A 14935-nucleotide genomic window follows, 5' to 3' on the forward strand; every position below is an offset into this window, starting at 1 on the left:
TTTGACGAAGAATCAGCAGCGGCTAGGATGTTGTTGGAAAGTGACAACGCTGCTGTCTCGCCTTTGGTTAGACCTATTGTTGTTGATCCTCAAGTTTCTTCGTCTGTCAACAATATGGTTCAAAATGAGGTTTATGAAGATGCTGCTGATTATAATGATTCTTCTGAAGATGATGAATATCATGATGCAGCTGAAGGATCTTCGGCTCCAGCTGCTCCTGTTCAAGGTGCTTCTGTAGATACACCTCATACGCAGAATGTAGACACTGCTGAAGGGAATGCATCCAACTCTACCCACATTCCTGGTGTGGAGCTGGTGGTTGATCTTAATCTGAATAATTTGGGTATCAATGCTCGTGTGCCAGATAATCCTGAAATGAGGATTCATGATACCCATCCCCAGCAGAACATAATAGGAGATGTCCATCGTGGTGTGCAGACGCGTAATCAGCTGAGAAACAACCGGAATGCTGGTTTGTATTCAGCTATAAGAGAATCTGGTCAACAGAATGACTGGTCCTTCGCGTGTTACGTGTCACAAGAAGAACCAAAGTCGTGGAAAGAAGCATTGAAAGACAGTGCTTGGGTTGAAGCCATGCAGGAAGAATTGCAGCAATTTCACAAGCTTGGTGTTTGGAAGCTTGTTGAAAAGCCTGAGAACTACAAGAAGATTGGCACTCGATGGGTCTTCAAATGCAAGAAAGACGACCGTGGAGTGGTTATTCGAAACAAAGCTCGTTTAGTCGTTCAAGGTTTTCGTCAGATAGAAGGAATCGACTACAACGAAGTCTATGCACCAGTTGCACGTCTGGAAGCTATTCGGATCTTTCTGGCTTATGCCTCATTCAAAGGATTCAAGGATTATCAGATGGACGTGAAGAGTGCATTTCTACATGGTGTGGTTGAAGAAGAGGTATATGTCGAACAGCCTCCAGGTTTTGAAGATCCTGTCCATCCCGATCGGGTTTGGTTGCTCAACAAAGCTCTCTATGGTCTTCATCAAGCGCCACGAGCTTGGTATGCAACCTTATCTACATATCTGCTGGAGAACGGTTTTCGAAGAGGTCTTATCGATTGTACTATCTTCATCAAAGAACAAGATGGAGATCTTCTTCTGGTTCAGGTATATGTTGATGATATTATTTTTGGTTCTACTAATGATGCTTTGTGTAGGAATTTCGAGCGCATCATGCAGGATAAGTTCGAGATGAGTGCTATGGGGGAAATGAATTTCTTCTTGGGCCTACAAGTGCAACAAACGGAGTCTGGGATATTCATCCATCAGACTAAATATGTTGGTGACATCTTGAGCCGGTTCCAGATGTCCGATGCAACGCCCATTGGTACCCCATTGCCAACTAATCATGGAATAACTCCTGACTTGAAGGGTGAACCTGTTAGCCCTTCATACTATCGCGCGATGATCGGATCCCTTATGTACCTCACAGCATCAAGGCCAGATATAATGTACCCAACGTGCTTGCTTGCCAGATATCAAGTTAACCCGAAGGCCTCACATCTTGCAGCTGTCAAAAGGATTTTTCGTTATTTGAAGGCGTACCCCGACACCGGTCTGTGGTATCCTAGGGATAATAACTTTGACTTGGTCGCTTTCAGTGATTCTGATTTTGGCGGATGCAAAATCGACGGCAAATCCACAACGGCTGGATGTCAGTTTTTGGGAAATCGCCTAGTCACATGGCAGTGCAAGAAGCAGACATGCGTCGCTACATCAACATGCGAAGCTGAATACATTGCTGCCTCAAGTTGTTGCTCCCAAGTTCTTTGGATACAACAACAATTGCGGGACTACGGTTTTGAATTCCTAACTACTCCTATTTACGTTGATAATTCTGCTGCTTTAGATATCACTAAAAATCCTGTGCAGCATTCAAAGACCAAACACATCGAAATCAAATATCACTTCATACGTGATTGCTTTGAGAAAAGGCTAATCGATGTTGTTAAGGTCCACACCGATGACCAACGTGCCGACTTATTTACCAAAGCTTTTGACAAATCTAGATTTGACTTCTTATTATTGGTAAACGGCATTAAGGTCAAGCAAGAGTAAAACCAACATCGGAAAATCATTTTTGTAAATACCTTTGTGTTTTTAAATTTATCTTAGTTTATTGATTTTAGGGGGAGTAAATCCAAAAATCGGAAAATCCAAAAAACATCGAAAAATTTCAAAACACAAAAACAATAGAAAAACAAAAATGAGTTTCCTGGAGAGCAAAAGAGAAAATGATAGTACATCAGTGGTCTATCCAAACCTCTTTAAACCTTAAATGTAAAACGATAAGCAGCTCTATATAAGATGTATCGGTAGGCTCACAATCATTTTAAAGTGTGCAGGGTGATATAAATTTTAATCGACTGAAGACCAGGTGGGAACCATTCATTGGCATATGGTCTTAGTACCGAAATTTCGTTTGATAGATTGCCGAGGTTCTGAGATATTCGGTCTTTATGCTGCTTATCATCTGGGTATCATGGTTGATTCTATAAATAGACTAAGTCTAAGATCTTCCATGATACCATACATACGTGTACATAATACATACTGCATTCGACCTCAATAAGTGATAAACAATCACATGTCCAAACAAATAAGTGATAAAATATCACAATTATCCGGGTGTCAAGTTCGTCTCTCTGCTGTACGGAAGTACTGACCTGTTCACGGACTTGCACCTGTGCCTTCATGCATATGAAAATCAAGTTCCTCATCAATAAGTGATTATATCACATAGGGCTTGTTTTCAAATCAAAATAAGTGAGTATCTCACAGCTTATACGGTCAAACAGATGATAATCGGTATACTCACCGGTAAGATGAACCCTCGTGCATACCTTGATACGGGAATGTGTCGTGATGTGGATGAACACCGGTCGGTAAGTATAAATCATACCTTAACGTATCCCCTCGCCATGATTACATCTGATAAGTTGAGCTTAAGTGGACAACAATACCGATAATTGTTATAGGATGCTTATCTTAATGTTAACTAACTGAACAACAAGAGTGTTTTTGGCATGACCGTACACTGATATGATTCTCTTACCCTCGAAACTCGCAAAAAGAATGTTTGTATATATTTATTTATTTACTCCTTAACGTTTATTGTTTTCTTTTAAACAGTTTCGTCGTTTGGTGCATATCAGCATGACATTAGCGGTGATGTCGTTTGATAACACTCAAAGGATTTTAAATTGTTGTCTTTTAACTTCAAAAATACCAAAAAGATTTTAGGCTTGTTTTAATATAAACTTTGTAAAAGCCAAAAAGATTTTATTTCTTTTTTATTTTCGATCGTACGATGTTGGAGCTCGAGTCTTCGTTACCTGAAACCTGAACGAAAACCGAACTGACTTAATCTTCATAAACGGTCGAAATTTGCAAGTTTTGAAAGTTAAACTAAAATTGACAAATTTATTAAACTTTCAAACTGTCGGACGGTGTTTGATTGTGACATGGTCATACGTGTGTCATTTGTTTATGCTAACTATATTCCAAGCGGTTGTTCTCATTATGCGTTTAGATTTCTTGCATGTGCAGATGCTAAAGGCGAGGAGAACATAGTCAATGACAAGCTTCGGAATGAAGACACGACGTGAAGACACTCAAAGGATGAAGATGATCGAGTTGTCGCTGACCTCATCAACACCACAAGGATCTCACTTCATAAAGATCAAGTCATTCACGAGCATAACCCAAGGGGGAGCTTATGCCAAGGGGGAGTTTGTCAACACACTTCCTACATGATACGGGTAGTTTGTTGATACACTCTCTGCTTTCAATACGTGAAGACTTTGAAGATCCTCCGACTTTGAAGACTTGAAAGGACATCAGAGTTTTGAGAACTCGAAGACCAAAGACCATCGAAGTTCGAGATGAGTCTACAATTATAGAAGATAAAGACAAAGCTACAGCCAAGGGGGAGTTTGTTGGTGCACTTGTGTCTGTACTTTGTCTGTATTCGGTCTGTATGTAAACGATGTCCTAAGTTAGTCTGTAAGTTGACCAAGTCAACTATCCTCCTAGTTTGACTTGGCCAATAAGTTGTAATATGTTTGTCTGTATCGAAGGATAGCCTCGAAGGATACTGTTGATCCTTCGAGGTGCTCGATAGATATGGTTCGACTGTTAGACCTCGAAGGATCATCCTTCGAGGTCCCTGCTCATCCTTCGAATGAAATGTACTCGATAGATGATCCTTCGGACCATCTATCAGATCCTTCGGGATAGACAACATGAGCTGGGTATAAATACCCATGCAGTGTGTTGAGTGAACACAGATGCACACATACAGAAAGTTAGGAAGTTGAGAGCATTCTGTCCGAAACACACACACACACACACTTTGAGAGTTTGCAAACTGATTGTAAACATTGTGCTTGTAACCGTAACCTTTCATACGTATTAATACAAGTGGTGTTAATCGTTGTGTCTTGTGTGTTCTTGTGTTTGTTCTTGCATCATCCCGGTTTGCTTGCTAGCTTGGATTCCGCACTCGCTAGTGAGTTAGTATAACAAGGTTTAGGTTTGTTCTCGATCCTCCGAGAGGGACCTATAGATATCCTTCTTGTTATTTCTTCAGCTCAACTTCGTCAACAACTCATGGCTAATCTCGCAAGCGAATTCAAAATGAAAGATCTAGGGCCTTTGAGCTACTTCTTGGGAATTACGGTTATCCGGCACAAAGACTCTATGTTTCTCTCTCAACAGACATATGCTCATGATATTATCCACCGTGCAGGTATGCAATCATGTAAACCAGTTGATACACCGGTTGACACCCAACCAAAATTATCGGCCACATCAGGAGATCCGTTTGATGATCCATCACTGTATCGTAGCTTGGCAGGTGCTCATCAATACCTCACCTTCACCAGACCTGATCTGAGCTACGCATTTCAGCAGATTTGTATGCACATGCATGCGCCAATGCACTCCCACTGGGAGGCTCTCAAACGAATCATTCGTTACCTACAGGGCACGGCTTCATATGGCCTTACACTTGAACCATCCTCTTCCGTCACTATGACTGCTTACACGGACGGCGATTGGGTTGGCTGCCCTAACACACGACACTCGACTTCTGGCTACTGTGTTTATCTTGGACCCACCCTTCTCTGATGGTCGTCCAAACGTCAGCCTACGGTTTCTCGGTCCAGTGCTGAAACCGAGTACCGGGGCGTTGCTAACGTTGTTTCAGAAATATGTTGGCTTCGTAACCTTCTTCTCGAGCTCCGTCACCCACCTACGAAAGCCACTCTCATCTACTGAGACAACGTCAGTGCTGTTTATTTGTCAGGCAACCCAGTTCAACATCAGCGAACCAAGCACATCGAATTGGATATTCATTTTGTTCGTGAACAGGTTCAACGTGGTTTAGTTCGTGAGCATCATGTCTCCTCTCGCCTTCAGATAGCAGATATCTTCACAAAAGGGCTCCCTCGAAATCTATTTGAAGATTTCCGATCCAGTCTCAGCATCAGTAAACCTCCAGCTTCGACTGCGGGGGTATCTTAGCCTATGATTTAGGATCGGTTGTTATATGCATTCATTGTAAATATTTGTTACCTAGAATAGGGAATTGTATCTCAGTATATATTGTAAGCTTGATTCAGTGAATACACAACACATTACATTCAACCTCTTACACAATCAGGTTCTATATTTTCAAGTTGAACTATTTCAATGTTTCACATGTTTAAGAAAATAACTCGTGTTCGGGTAGAAGCATTACCCACTAGCCCGTTTAAAATTATAACAGAAAGTACACTTTATAAGGACAGCATGTCAACCCATTTACGAGTCATTTATAACAATTCATTTACAACCCACAAGCCGTTTGCTTCATTTAAACAAATGAACCACGCGGGTTGCATGGTTTTCGTGTGTTCTAATTGAGATTGATAACTTTGACACGAACAAATATGTGGATCGTCGTCGAGTTTATCAGTTCAACCCACCGATCCAAAACAATCCTACACAATTGCAATCCGTAATTTTCCCTTATCAAAATCCCTTTTGTTGAAAACAACTAAGGGAATTAAGTACAACTGTAAATATTAAAAGAATTGTTTGAAAGATATAATATTAATATTAATTAGTGTTTACATGATTAATATTCCTTTCAAGTTGCCACCCATTTGACATTCGATCAGTTTGTACTCCTATTCATACGGACTACTTCTTATCAATCATTATCAAATAATGCAAACCCTAATCATTGCATGTACCTCTACCTGTACTATTATCTTCTTAACTATAGAATGGGCCTAACTATAACTATAAATAACCAAAACAATAAGTACATAACATACAAAACTAACTAAGCAACTACTTCAAAGTATAGAGAGGAGATATACATATCAGTTATCATGGTGATCAAACATATCATGGTCTTGCTTTTTCTAGTTTTTCGGTTATCATCCGCAACGGTTACATACAATGTCCAAAGTTTTGGAGCCAAGCCAGACGGCCGCTCAGACTCAAAGAACGCGTTCTTCAAAGCATGGACTTTGTCATGTAACTCTACCAGTCCCGCTAGCATTTATGTGCCAGCTGGCAGGTACTTGATTGCCTCGGCGCTTACATTCTCTGGTCAAGGATGTAAAAGCCGAGCCATCACATTCAACATAGCTGGTACCTTGGTGGCACCATCTAGTTATAATGCTATTGGCAACGCGCAAGTCTGGATCAAGTTCTACGTAGTTAAGAATGTTACCATAAACGGTGGGACCCTTGATGCCCAAGGATCTTCTCTATGGGCCTGCAAAACATCTGGAAAAACATGTCCTAAAGGATCTACGGTAAGACAATGCACGTCGACAAATACACATCGCGTGTTTGTACAAGTGCATTTTTTCTTTTTCTTTTTTTCATGAAATTATAATGAACATGTATTTGTTGCAGACACTTGGCTTCTACCATTCCCAAAACATAGTGATCAGTAAATTAAGGTCATTAAACAGCCAAATGTTTCACATGTTGCTCTATAGTTGCAAGAACGCGAAAATACAAGGAGTTAGCATCGTAGCACCTGGGCTCAGCCCGAACACAGATGGCATCCATTTAACATATTCCACAGGGATCACCATTTTGAGCTCTAAAATCTCAACAGGCGACGACTGCGTCTCGATAGGCCCAGGAAACTCTAATATCTGGATAGAAAAGGTGGTTTGTGGACCCGGTCACGGCATAAGGTACACTCAACTAACACATAAGTTTCTTTTTCGGAATTCTCAAACACACCATTTAGCTAACAACTTTCTTGAAATACGCAACTTTGGTTAAGAAAAACACACGCGTGCGCACATGTATATAGACAAATAAACGTACCCGCTAATATCCCACCCAATGTAGGGTCTGGGCGGGGTGATATAAAAGCAAACTTTTCCTCTATCCCACGAGATAGAGAAGTTGTAACCACAGAGATACACAGATATACAATTTGCTAATGATTATACATAGAGGTGCAAACGAGCCGAGCTACTCGCGAGCTACTCGAGCTCGGCTCGAAAAAGAGCTCGAACGAGCCGAGTTTAAACGAGCCCGAGCCTAAAAACAACCTCGTTTACTAAACGAGCCCAAGCCCGAGCTTCGCTTATCGAGCTCGAGCCGGCTCACGAGCCTTAACGAGCTTTCTTTTTATATATTTTTTATTAATATTTTAAACATATATTTAATTTACCATTTATATAAGTATAAAAAATAACTAAATTATATGTATAACAATAATTATAATTAATAAAAATTAATTTATAAATACTAAGCGAGTCGAGCCCGAGCCGAGCTCGAGCTTTAGAAAGCTCGAATCGAGCCGAACTCGAGCTCAAGCTTTCATATGTTAAACGAGCTCGAGCTCAAGCCTGGTCGAGCTCGGGCTCGGCTCGGCTCGTTTGCACCCCTAAATTTATACATTTGATTTCTGGATGCAGCATTGGGAGTCTAGGGTGGGAACGAGAAGAACCAGGTGTCCAGAATGTAACAGTAAAAACGACCACATTCGTAGGTACGACAAACGGTCTGAGGATAAAAGCATGGGCGAGGAGTAGCAATGGGTTCGTTAACGGTGTTTATTTCAAGGGAGCAACGATGATGAACGTTAAGTTCCCGATCATAATAGACGGAAATTACTGTCCCAATAATAACAACTGTCCGAATGAAGCTTCAGGAGTAAAGATCAGCAACGTGGTGTACGAAAATGTGCATGGAACATCAGCAACACGCGTGGCAGTGAAGTTTGATTGCAGCAAGGGGAATCCGTGTCGCGGAATTGTGTTAAAGGATGTTGACCTTAAATTTGGAGGTCAACCAGCGAATTCCTCTTGCTCGTATGCTGCAGGCACTGCTTCTGGATTACTTCAACCTACAAGTTGCCTGTAACTGTTGTAATGTGTCAATCATGTTGAGTAGGCATGCTTTAGGTTTCGGGTTAGCGGGTTGAATTTTTGAAACCCATTTATTAATTTGTATAAATGACATGCATAACTCCAAGCTGAGATAAACGAAAGAAAGTGAAAAGAATGAAAGATAAAAGAGAGATTTATGTGTTATCTACCCTATGTATCATGCACAACTGTCGCACCTTAATTTCTTCAAATCCTTTCTAAAGTACGCTTTAATATATATATATATATAGACAGAGAAAATGTATTGTATAATATCCCTTAATGTATGATGCGTACGCGATTAGTATGTAACATGCGGATTGAGTGATATAACAAGCAGATTTTGTACAATTTGGTTGTCCGTGTTTGGAAGTCCGAGTTTATGACCATGCGATTTTGAGATATAACATGCGGACAACCAAATTGTGAGTCTGAGTTTTTGTGTCCTACTTTATGATCATGGGAATCCGAGTTTGTATGTCTGAGTTTGATAAATATAACATGCGGGTTTTGGTCTTTTGAGGTTTATAACGTGTGGATTTCTAATCGCGTACGCATCGTACGATAAGGTCAATTGTACGTTAACTGACCCCTATATATATTTATATTTCCCACAAACACATCCAACGTTGTTGAAATTTGTAACACGACACCGAAATAATCATGTCAGTTTTAAGTTTCTTAGTCTCATTTAATCGATGGGTTTTGTTTGGGTTATGCTAAAATTGATTTGTCAACCCGTTTAAAGTTAATATATATAGTATATAATTTAGCCAAAAAGACATTTTTTTCTGATATGTGTGAAAAGATTTTTAGGTATGGTGTTGTAAATTTTGTACATGGTGTTTTAAATTTTTTGTGTGTACATATGCATGTAACTTAAACTTGTAACTTGTATACCATTCGTCAATCTATTTACGCCATGTTTAACCCGTTTATAACCTGAGTACAAATCATTTATAAAATTGCCAACTCGTGATTTACCAACCCGTTTGTACCATTTATATAAATGAGTTACGTAGTTATGTTTGAGTTTTGACACAATTCATTACATAGGTGTTTATCAAATTCAAGTGGTCAGCACAACATGATTATCCTCTTAACTAACCAATTCATTAGGGGAGAGGGTGGTGATCACTCATCACTCACTTATCACTTACAACATCCAATCAAGTTCCGTCATGTCATCAACCATTATTCCATCACTCACAACCTTTTTTTGTGGAAATGGTCATCATTCACCACCACACCCAACAAATCCCCCCCAACCAACAATTAACCTCACAACATAAAAACTATCACGCGTTAAAAAAATCACGAGTTATGTAAAATGGTGCGTGATAGATGATGATGGCGGTGGTCTTATACAATTCTCCACGCGTTGAAAAAGTTTATCACAGAATAAAAGGGCACCGCCCCGGATTGTTGGTGCACTTGTGTCTGTACTTTGTCTGTATTCGGTCTGTATGTAACGATGTCCTTGTAAGTCATGTAAGTTGACCAAGTCAACCGTCCTCCTGGTTTGACTCAGTCAACAGTAAGTAAACTTGTTGAAAGTTGTCTGGCTCGAAGGATGAGTGATCGAAGGATAATGTAGATCCTTCGATCACCTCGAAAGATATGCTTCGACTGATGGTCCTCGAAGGATGATCCTTCGAGGTCCTTGCTAATCCTTCGAAAGCATTGTATCCGAAAGATGATCCTTCGGACCATCTTTCGGATCCTTCGAGCAGACCTGCTGTGCTTGGGTATATATACCCATGCATGTGTTGAGTTTCAGTAGACAGACACACAGACAGAAAGATACCGAGAGATAGGTTGAGAGCATTCTGTCCAAAACTCACACACACACTTAGAGAGTTTATAGAACATTTCTGTAAACATTGAGCTTGTAACCGAACCATCATTGCATTAATACAAGTTGTGTTAATCGGTGAACTTGTGTGTTTGTTTCTCTACTTGCTACTAACTCGGTTTGCTTGCTAGCTTGGATTCCGCACTCGCTAGTAGGTTTGTATAACAAGGTTTAGGTTCGTAATCCTCCGCGAAAAGGGACCTACAAGTGGTATCAGAGCCTCGCTCTTTACCTTGTTTAAAACCGGGTTTTTACAAGTTTTGGTGTGTTGAAACACTTGGTTTTGCACCTGTTTTTACTTGTTTTCTTGCATTTTCTTTGAGTAAAAACGTGTCTAAACTAACCGGGAGTGTTTAAAGTTGGGTTGGGTAACTTGGAAATTGGTTTTTAAGAAACTTTGTGTTTTCCGGCCAATTTCCGGTGTGTTTCCGGTGACCGGACTGTGCGGATAAGGTTATCCATTTTTGGCATAGTTTATTTCAAATCTTGGTTGGTAAGATTGTTGTCAGCCTGCCATACCCTTTTGCCGAAAGTTGACTTACCAACCAATCACCTTTTCACCAACCCGTCATATCTGTGTCAGTGTGTCAGTGCACATTCGAAAGATATCCTTCGACATCGAAAGATATCCTTCGACATCGAAAGACCATCCTTCGATCAGTGACAGCTCGATAGATAAACATCTTTCGAGTAGTCCTTCGAAGTTCGAAACATATCTTTCGATCAGGGAATCTTTTCGAAAGATAGTTGTTTTATCTCGAAAGATAAGGATCTTTCAAGTGTGAATCTTTCGAGATTTTGAGTCTTTCGAAGCCAGTGCTCGAAAGTCAACAGTGATCCTTCGAACACTGTTGATCATTCGAACAAGTGTGATCCTTCGGAAGTTAACTATTCGAAAGATAAGTGTCCGAAAGATAGGGATTTGACTCGAAAGATAAGGATCTTTCAAAAGGGAATCCTTCGAGTTCTTGAATCTTTCGAAATTATTGTTCAAGACTCAACAGTAATCTTTCGAGTACTGTTGATCCTTCGAACAGTAGTTGATCTTTCGATTGTGGTCAGTTTGTTGTTAACAAGTTTCTGTGATTTCAGATCCTTCGACGAGGGTCCTTCGACTGGGAGTGATCTTTCGGGTGCTCATCATCTTTCGTGACTTGGACATAGAATTTATTTTTCTTGTCAAAGATGAATCCGAGTTGGTGGGGAAGTCCGGCTCCAGACAGTGGAAAATACATGAATACCAGTCAATCTCCATCATGGGCCGAATCTCCGGTATCTACATCCTCACAAACAAATGCCACTCCAGCTGGTCAATGGGCGTTTGTTTCAAATCAAACTCCGAGTATTCAAAGTCTTCTACTAAGCGAAAGTGAAACCGGAAGTTTGAACAGGCCTCCAAAGTTGATGCATCTTAATGAATATCCGGGATGGGTTGATCGTTTCCATACATACATTCTTGGTCAAAATACAGAGTTATGGTTGCGGTTCACTACGGAATTCGATCAAACTATCGAGATTGCTGCTTCTTCGACAGCTACATTTGCTGATCTTCCTGATGATCAAAAGAAGACGTATGACTTAGAAAAGAAAGCATACGCTATTCTCACTCAAGCACTGAGCAAGGATATTTATCATCAGTTCGTCAGTTTCAAGACTACAAAGAAGCTGTGGGATGCATTGAAGACAAGAGGAGTAGGTAATGAAGCCACACGTCAACTACGACGAGATCTACTGAAGAAAGAATTCGATGGCTTCACATGTATGGATAAGGAGTCCTTGGGAGATATGACAAGCCGTTTCTATCACCTACTTACTGAGCTGACCAACTTTGAAGTCACAACGACTCCAACAGAGGTGGTAAAGAAGTTTGCCGATGCATTGCCTCCTCAATGGAATAACTTCCTGGAAATCTTGAAGTACAACGGAACGTTGAAAACTACAAATATCAACGATTTCGTACAGCTTCTGGAGAACAAGGATCAGGAAGAAACGTTGAAGGCAAAGAGAGTTGCAGTGCCACAGAATCCAGAGATGTATTATGGCACCTCCACTTCTTCATCTGCAAAAGCCGGTTCACATGCTCCACTTCAAACGGCGTTTGTCACAAGCACGGATATGTATGGCAATCCAGTGCAAGTTCCTGTAAAGCCGCCTCCAACCACAGATCTGTATGGAAATCCAATACAACCACCTCCTCCTCCTCCTGCTCAACAACCACAATATGCGTGTTATGGAGGAACATCATCTGCTGCAGGTCAACAATCAAAGTCAAGTACAGTACAGCTCGACACGTCAAGCTTTTCTAAAATCAGTGTAGAAGTAGCTAAGGAACACATGGAGCTGCTTAACACTGTAGTGAGCGCGTACTGTGGGTTGATAGAAGGTCAGATTGGCAACATTAATCAGACACAAGAAGATTATAGGCAGATTGATAAGGAAGAGATGGACTTGATGGATATCAAGTGGGCCTTTGCGAGTGCTGTGAGAAGAGCAAAGGATTGGATGGAAAGTACTGGCAGAACCAGCTTGGAAAGTAAGCGAGACACCAAGTATGGGTTCGATAAGCAGGCTGTTAAATGCTTCAACTGTGGTGAACGGGGCCACTTTAAAAGGGAATGTACAAAGCCAGTACAGCACGGGAATCAAAATCCCTTCAGAAACCGAGGCAACCAGCAGAATCAGAACAGAAACACTGAGCGTTCATTGGTGCCTGCAAATAACCAAACCAACCGAGGACTTGCAGTTCAGGTGGATGAAGGTTGTGACTGGTCAATCCAGTTGGGTGCTGATGCTCCTGATGAAACAGCATGTTTTGCTCAAATTGTGAAAGAGTTGGTTCACACCAGTGGTAGAGAATCTTCTGCCAGTGGTGGTGAATCGTCTGAAGATGAAGACTCTTCTGGTTATAGCAGGAGTGCTGATGAAGAATCATCCAATTATGGTGATGATTATGTGGGTGAGACATCGAATGCAGCAATCGATGCAGATATTGATGAACTCTTGGAGGAAGCTGCAGCAGAAACTCAAAGAAGATCTATTTTGGTGGATCAAGCTGCTTATACTTCGTCTTCTCTCCATTCAGCCTTTATGGCTAATGTCGACGGTTCATCAAGTCAGGTATGTGTCGATGAACCCACTGCTGTTAATTGTGATAAATGTGCTAGGTTGCATGCTAGATGTGCTGAAATGGAGAAAAGTATGTCTGAGTTGCAAGGCAAACATGATGCTTTACAAGCTAGTTTGTTTGACTTGCAAGACAAACATACTACTGCGAATGAGAATTTGAGTGACTTGCAAAGTAAGCATGACGCTTTGCAAGAAAAATATGATGTGACCTTTCTCCACAATCAGAAATTGACTGTGGATCTCTCAAAATGCACAGAAGCCAACATGTTTCATGAAAACCATGAAAAAGAATTTAAGTCAATGATTGAAACATTAAAGAAAGATAAAACTGAATTGACAAAAATGGTTTCAAGAAAACAGACGGACATTAATTTGTATATCTCTCGTCTTGAAACAATGCAAAAAGAGATGGCTTGTGTGAAAACCGAAAGTGATGCGATCAAACTCAAGCTAGACAGTTATTTGAGCTCTAGCTATGTGTTAGATCACAACATTGATGTTCAGAAGGAAAAGAGAGATGTCACATGCATAGGCTACAAGAAGTGTCCACCACCAGTGAGACATAATTATGACGCCATGCCTGATAAAGAGGACAGGGTTTTCTTTGAACCTTCTGTGCCTCTAGATGTTAAGGAATTTGCTGCAGGACTCGGATATCAAAAGGAAGTATCCTCAGATTCAGATGTGTCAGCAGATACATTTGTGAGTGCTGAACAGAATCAAGATCCTCCAGTTGTGATTGAGGATGCTGATTCGTCTGATGATGAATCTGACGATACTGTCCCAGCAAAGTCTGATGCGGTAGCCAAAAATGAGGACATACCTCTTGAGAATCACATTCTATGTGATCCCCCTGTTCAAACCGCTAAGACTGTTGCAACTGAGTCCTCATCTGCAGAAGAGCCGGAGAGTGTGAATTTGCTGTACACTCTAGTTGGTGATGATAAAATTTACTCAGACAAAGATTTTCCCATTAAGAATGTTAATCAATCCTTAATCTGCAAAGTCTTTGAAAATTCGACAAGTAAGTTCTTGGGAAAGGCAGGACCTAAAGTTACAGTTACACAGTGTCCTCCTATTCCAAAGGCTGAAATTCGAAAACAATTTGGTAACAAGAAATTACCAACAGTGCCAACACAGCAACATCACACCAAACCCATAGGTAAAACACCGGCTCAAGCTAACAAGAAGCCGAACCAAAAGAAGAAGAAGAATGTTAACTTTGTGAAATCGACGGGAACAGACAAAATTGAGAAGTTTGAAAATCAATCTAACTTAGATTTTGTCAAGAAAGCTATTGTCGAGAAAAGAAATGAACCAAGCAGTTCAAAACCTAGTACCTCGGGTTCACAAAGTTCAACATCATCGGCTAGACGATCACATGATTCTTCGGGGTTTGTAGAACGAAGATCATGTTTTGAGTGTGGAACCATTGGGCACATTATTAGAAACTGCCCATATCTTCATAAGCAGAAAGGAAAGGTTGATGATCCCCGTGGCAAAACTGACCGTAAGCCAACTGTTTCCACAAAACAAGATCCCCGCC

General features: G+C 40.7%; 1 protein-coding gene across 1 annotated transcript; it reads left to right on the top strand.

Annotated features, from left to right (window-relative positions):
* The first annotated feature begins 6395 nt into the window (after nucleotides 1–6395).
* On the top strand, nucleotides 6396–8403 carry LOC110907872 (polygalacturonase). Its single transcript, XM_022152793.2, has 3 exons — nucleotides 6396–6827; nucleotides 6931–7220; nucleotides 7956–8403. The coding sequence occupies exons 1-3, from the start codon at nucleotides 6396–6398 to the stop codon at nucleotides 8401–8403; spliced, it is 1170 nt and encodes a 389-aa protein (XP_022008485.1).
* The last annotated feature ends 6532 nt before the right edge of the window (nucleotides 8404–14935 follow it).

Source organism: Helianthus annuus, chromosome 2, assembly GCF_002127325.2.
Source record: "Helianthus annuus cultivar XRQ/B chromosome 2, HanXRQr2.0-SUNRISE, whole genome shotgun sequence".
Taxonomy (NCBI): Eukaryota; Viridiplantae; Streptophyta; class Magnoliopsida; order Asterales; family Asteraceae; genus Helianthus; species Helianthus annuus.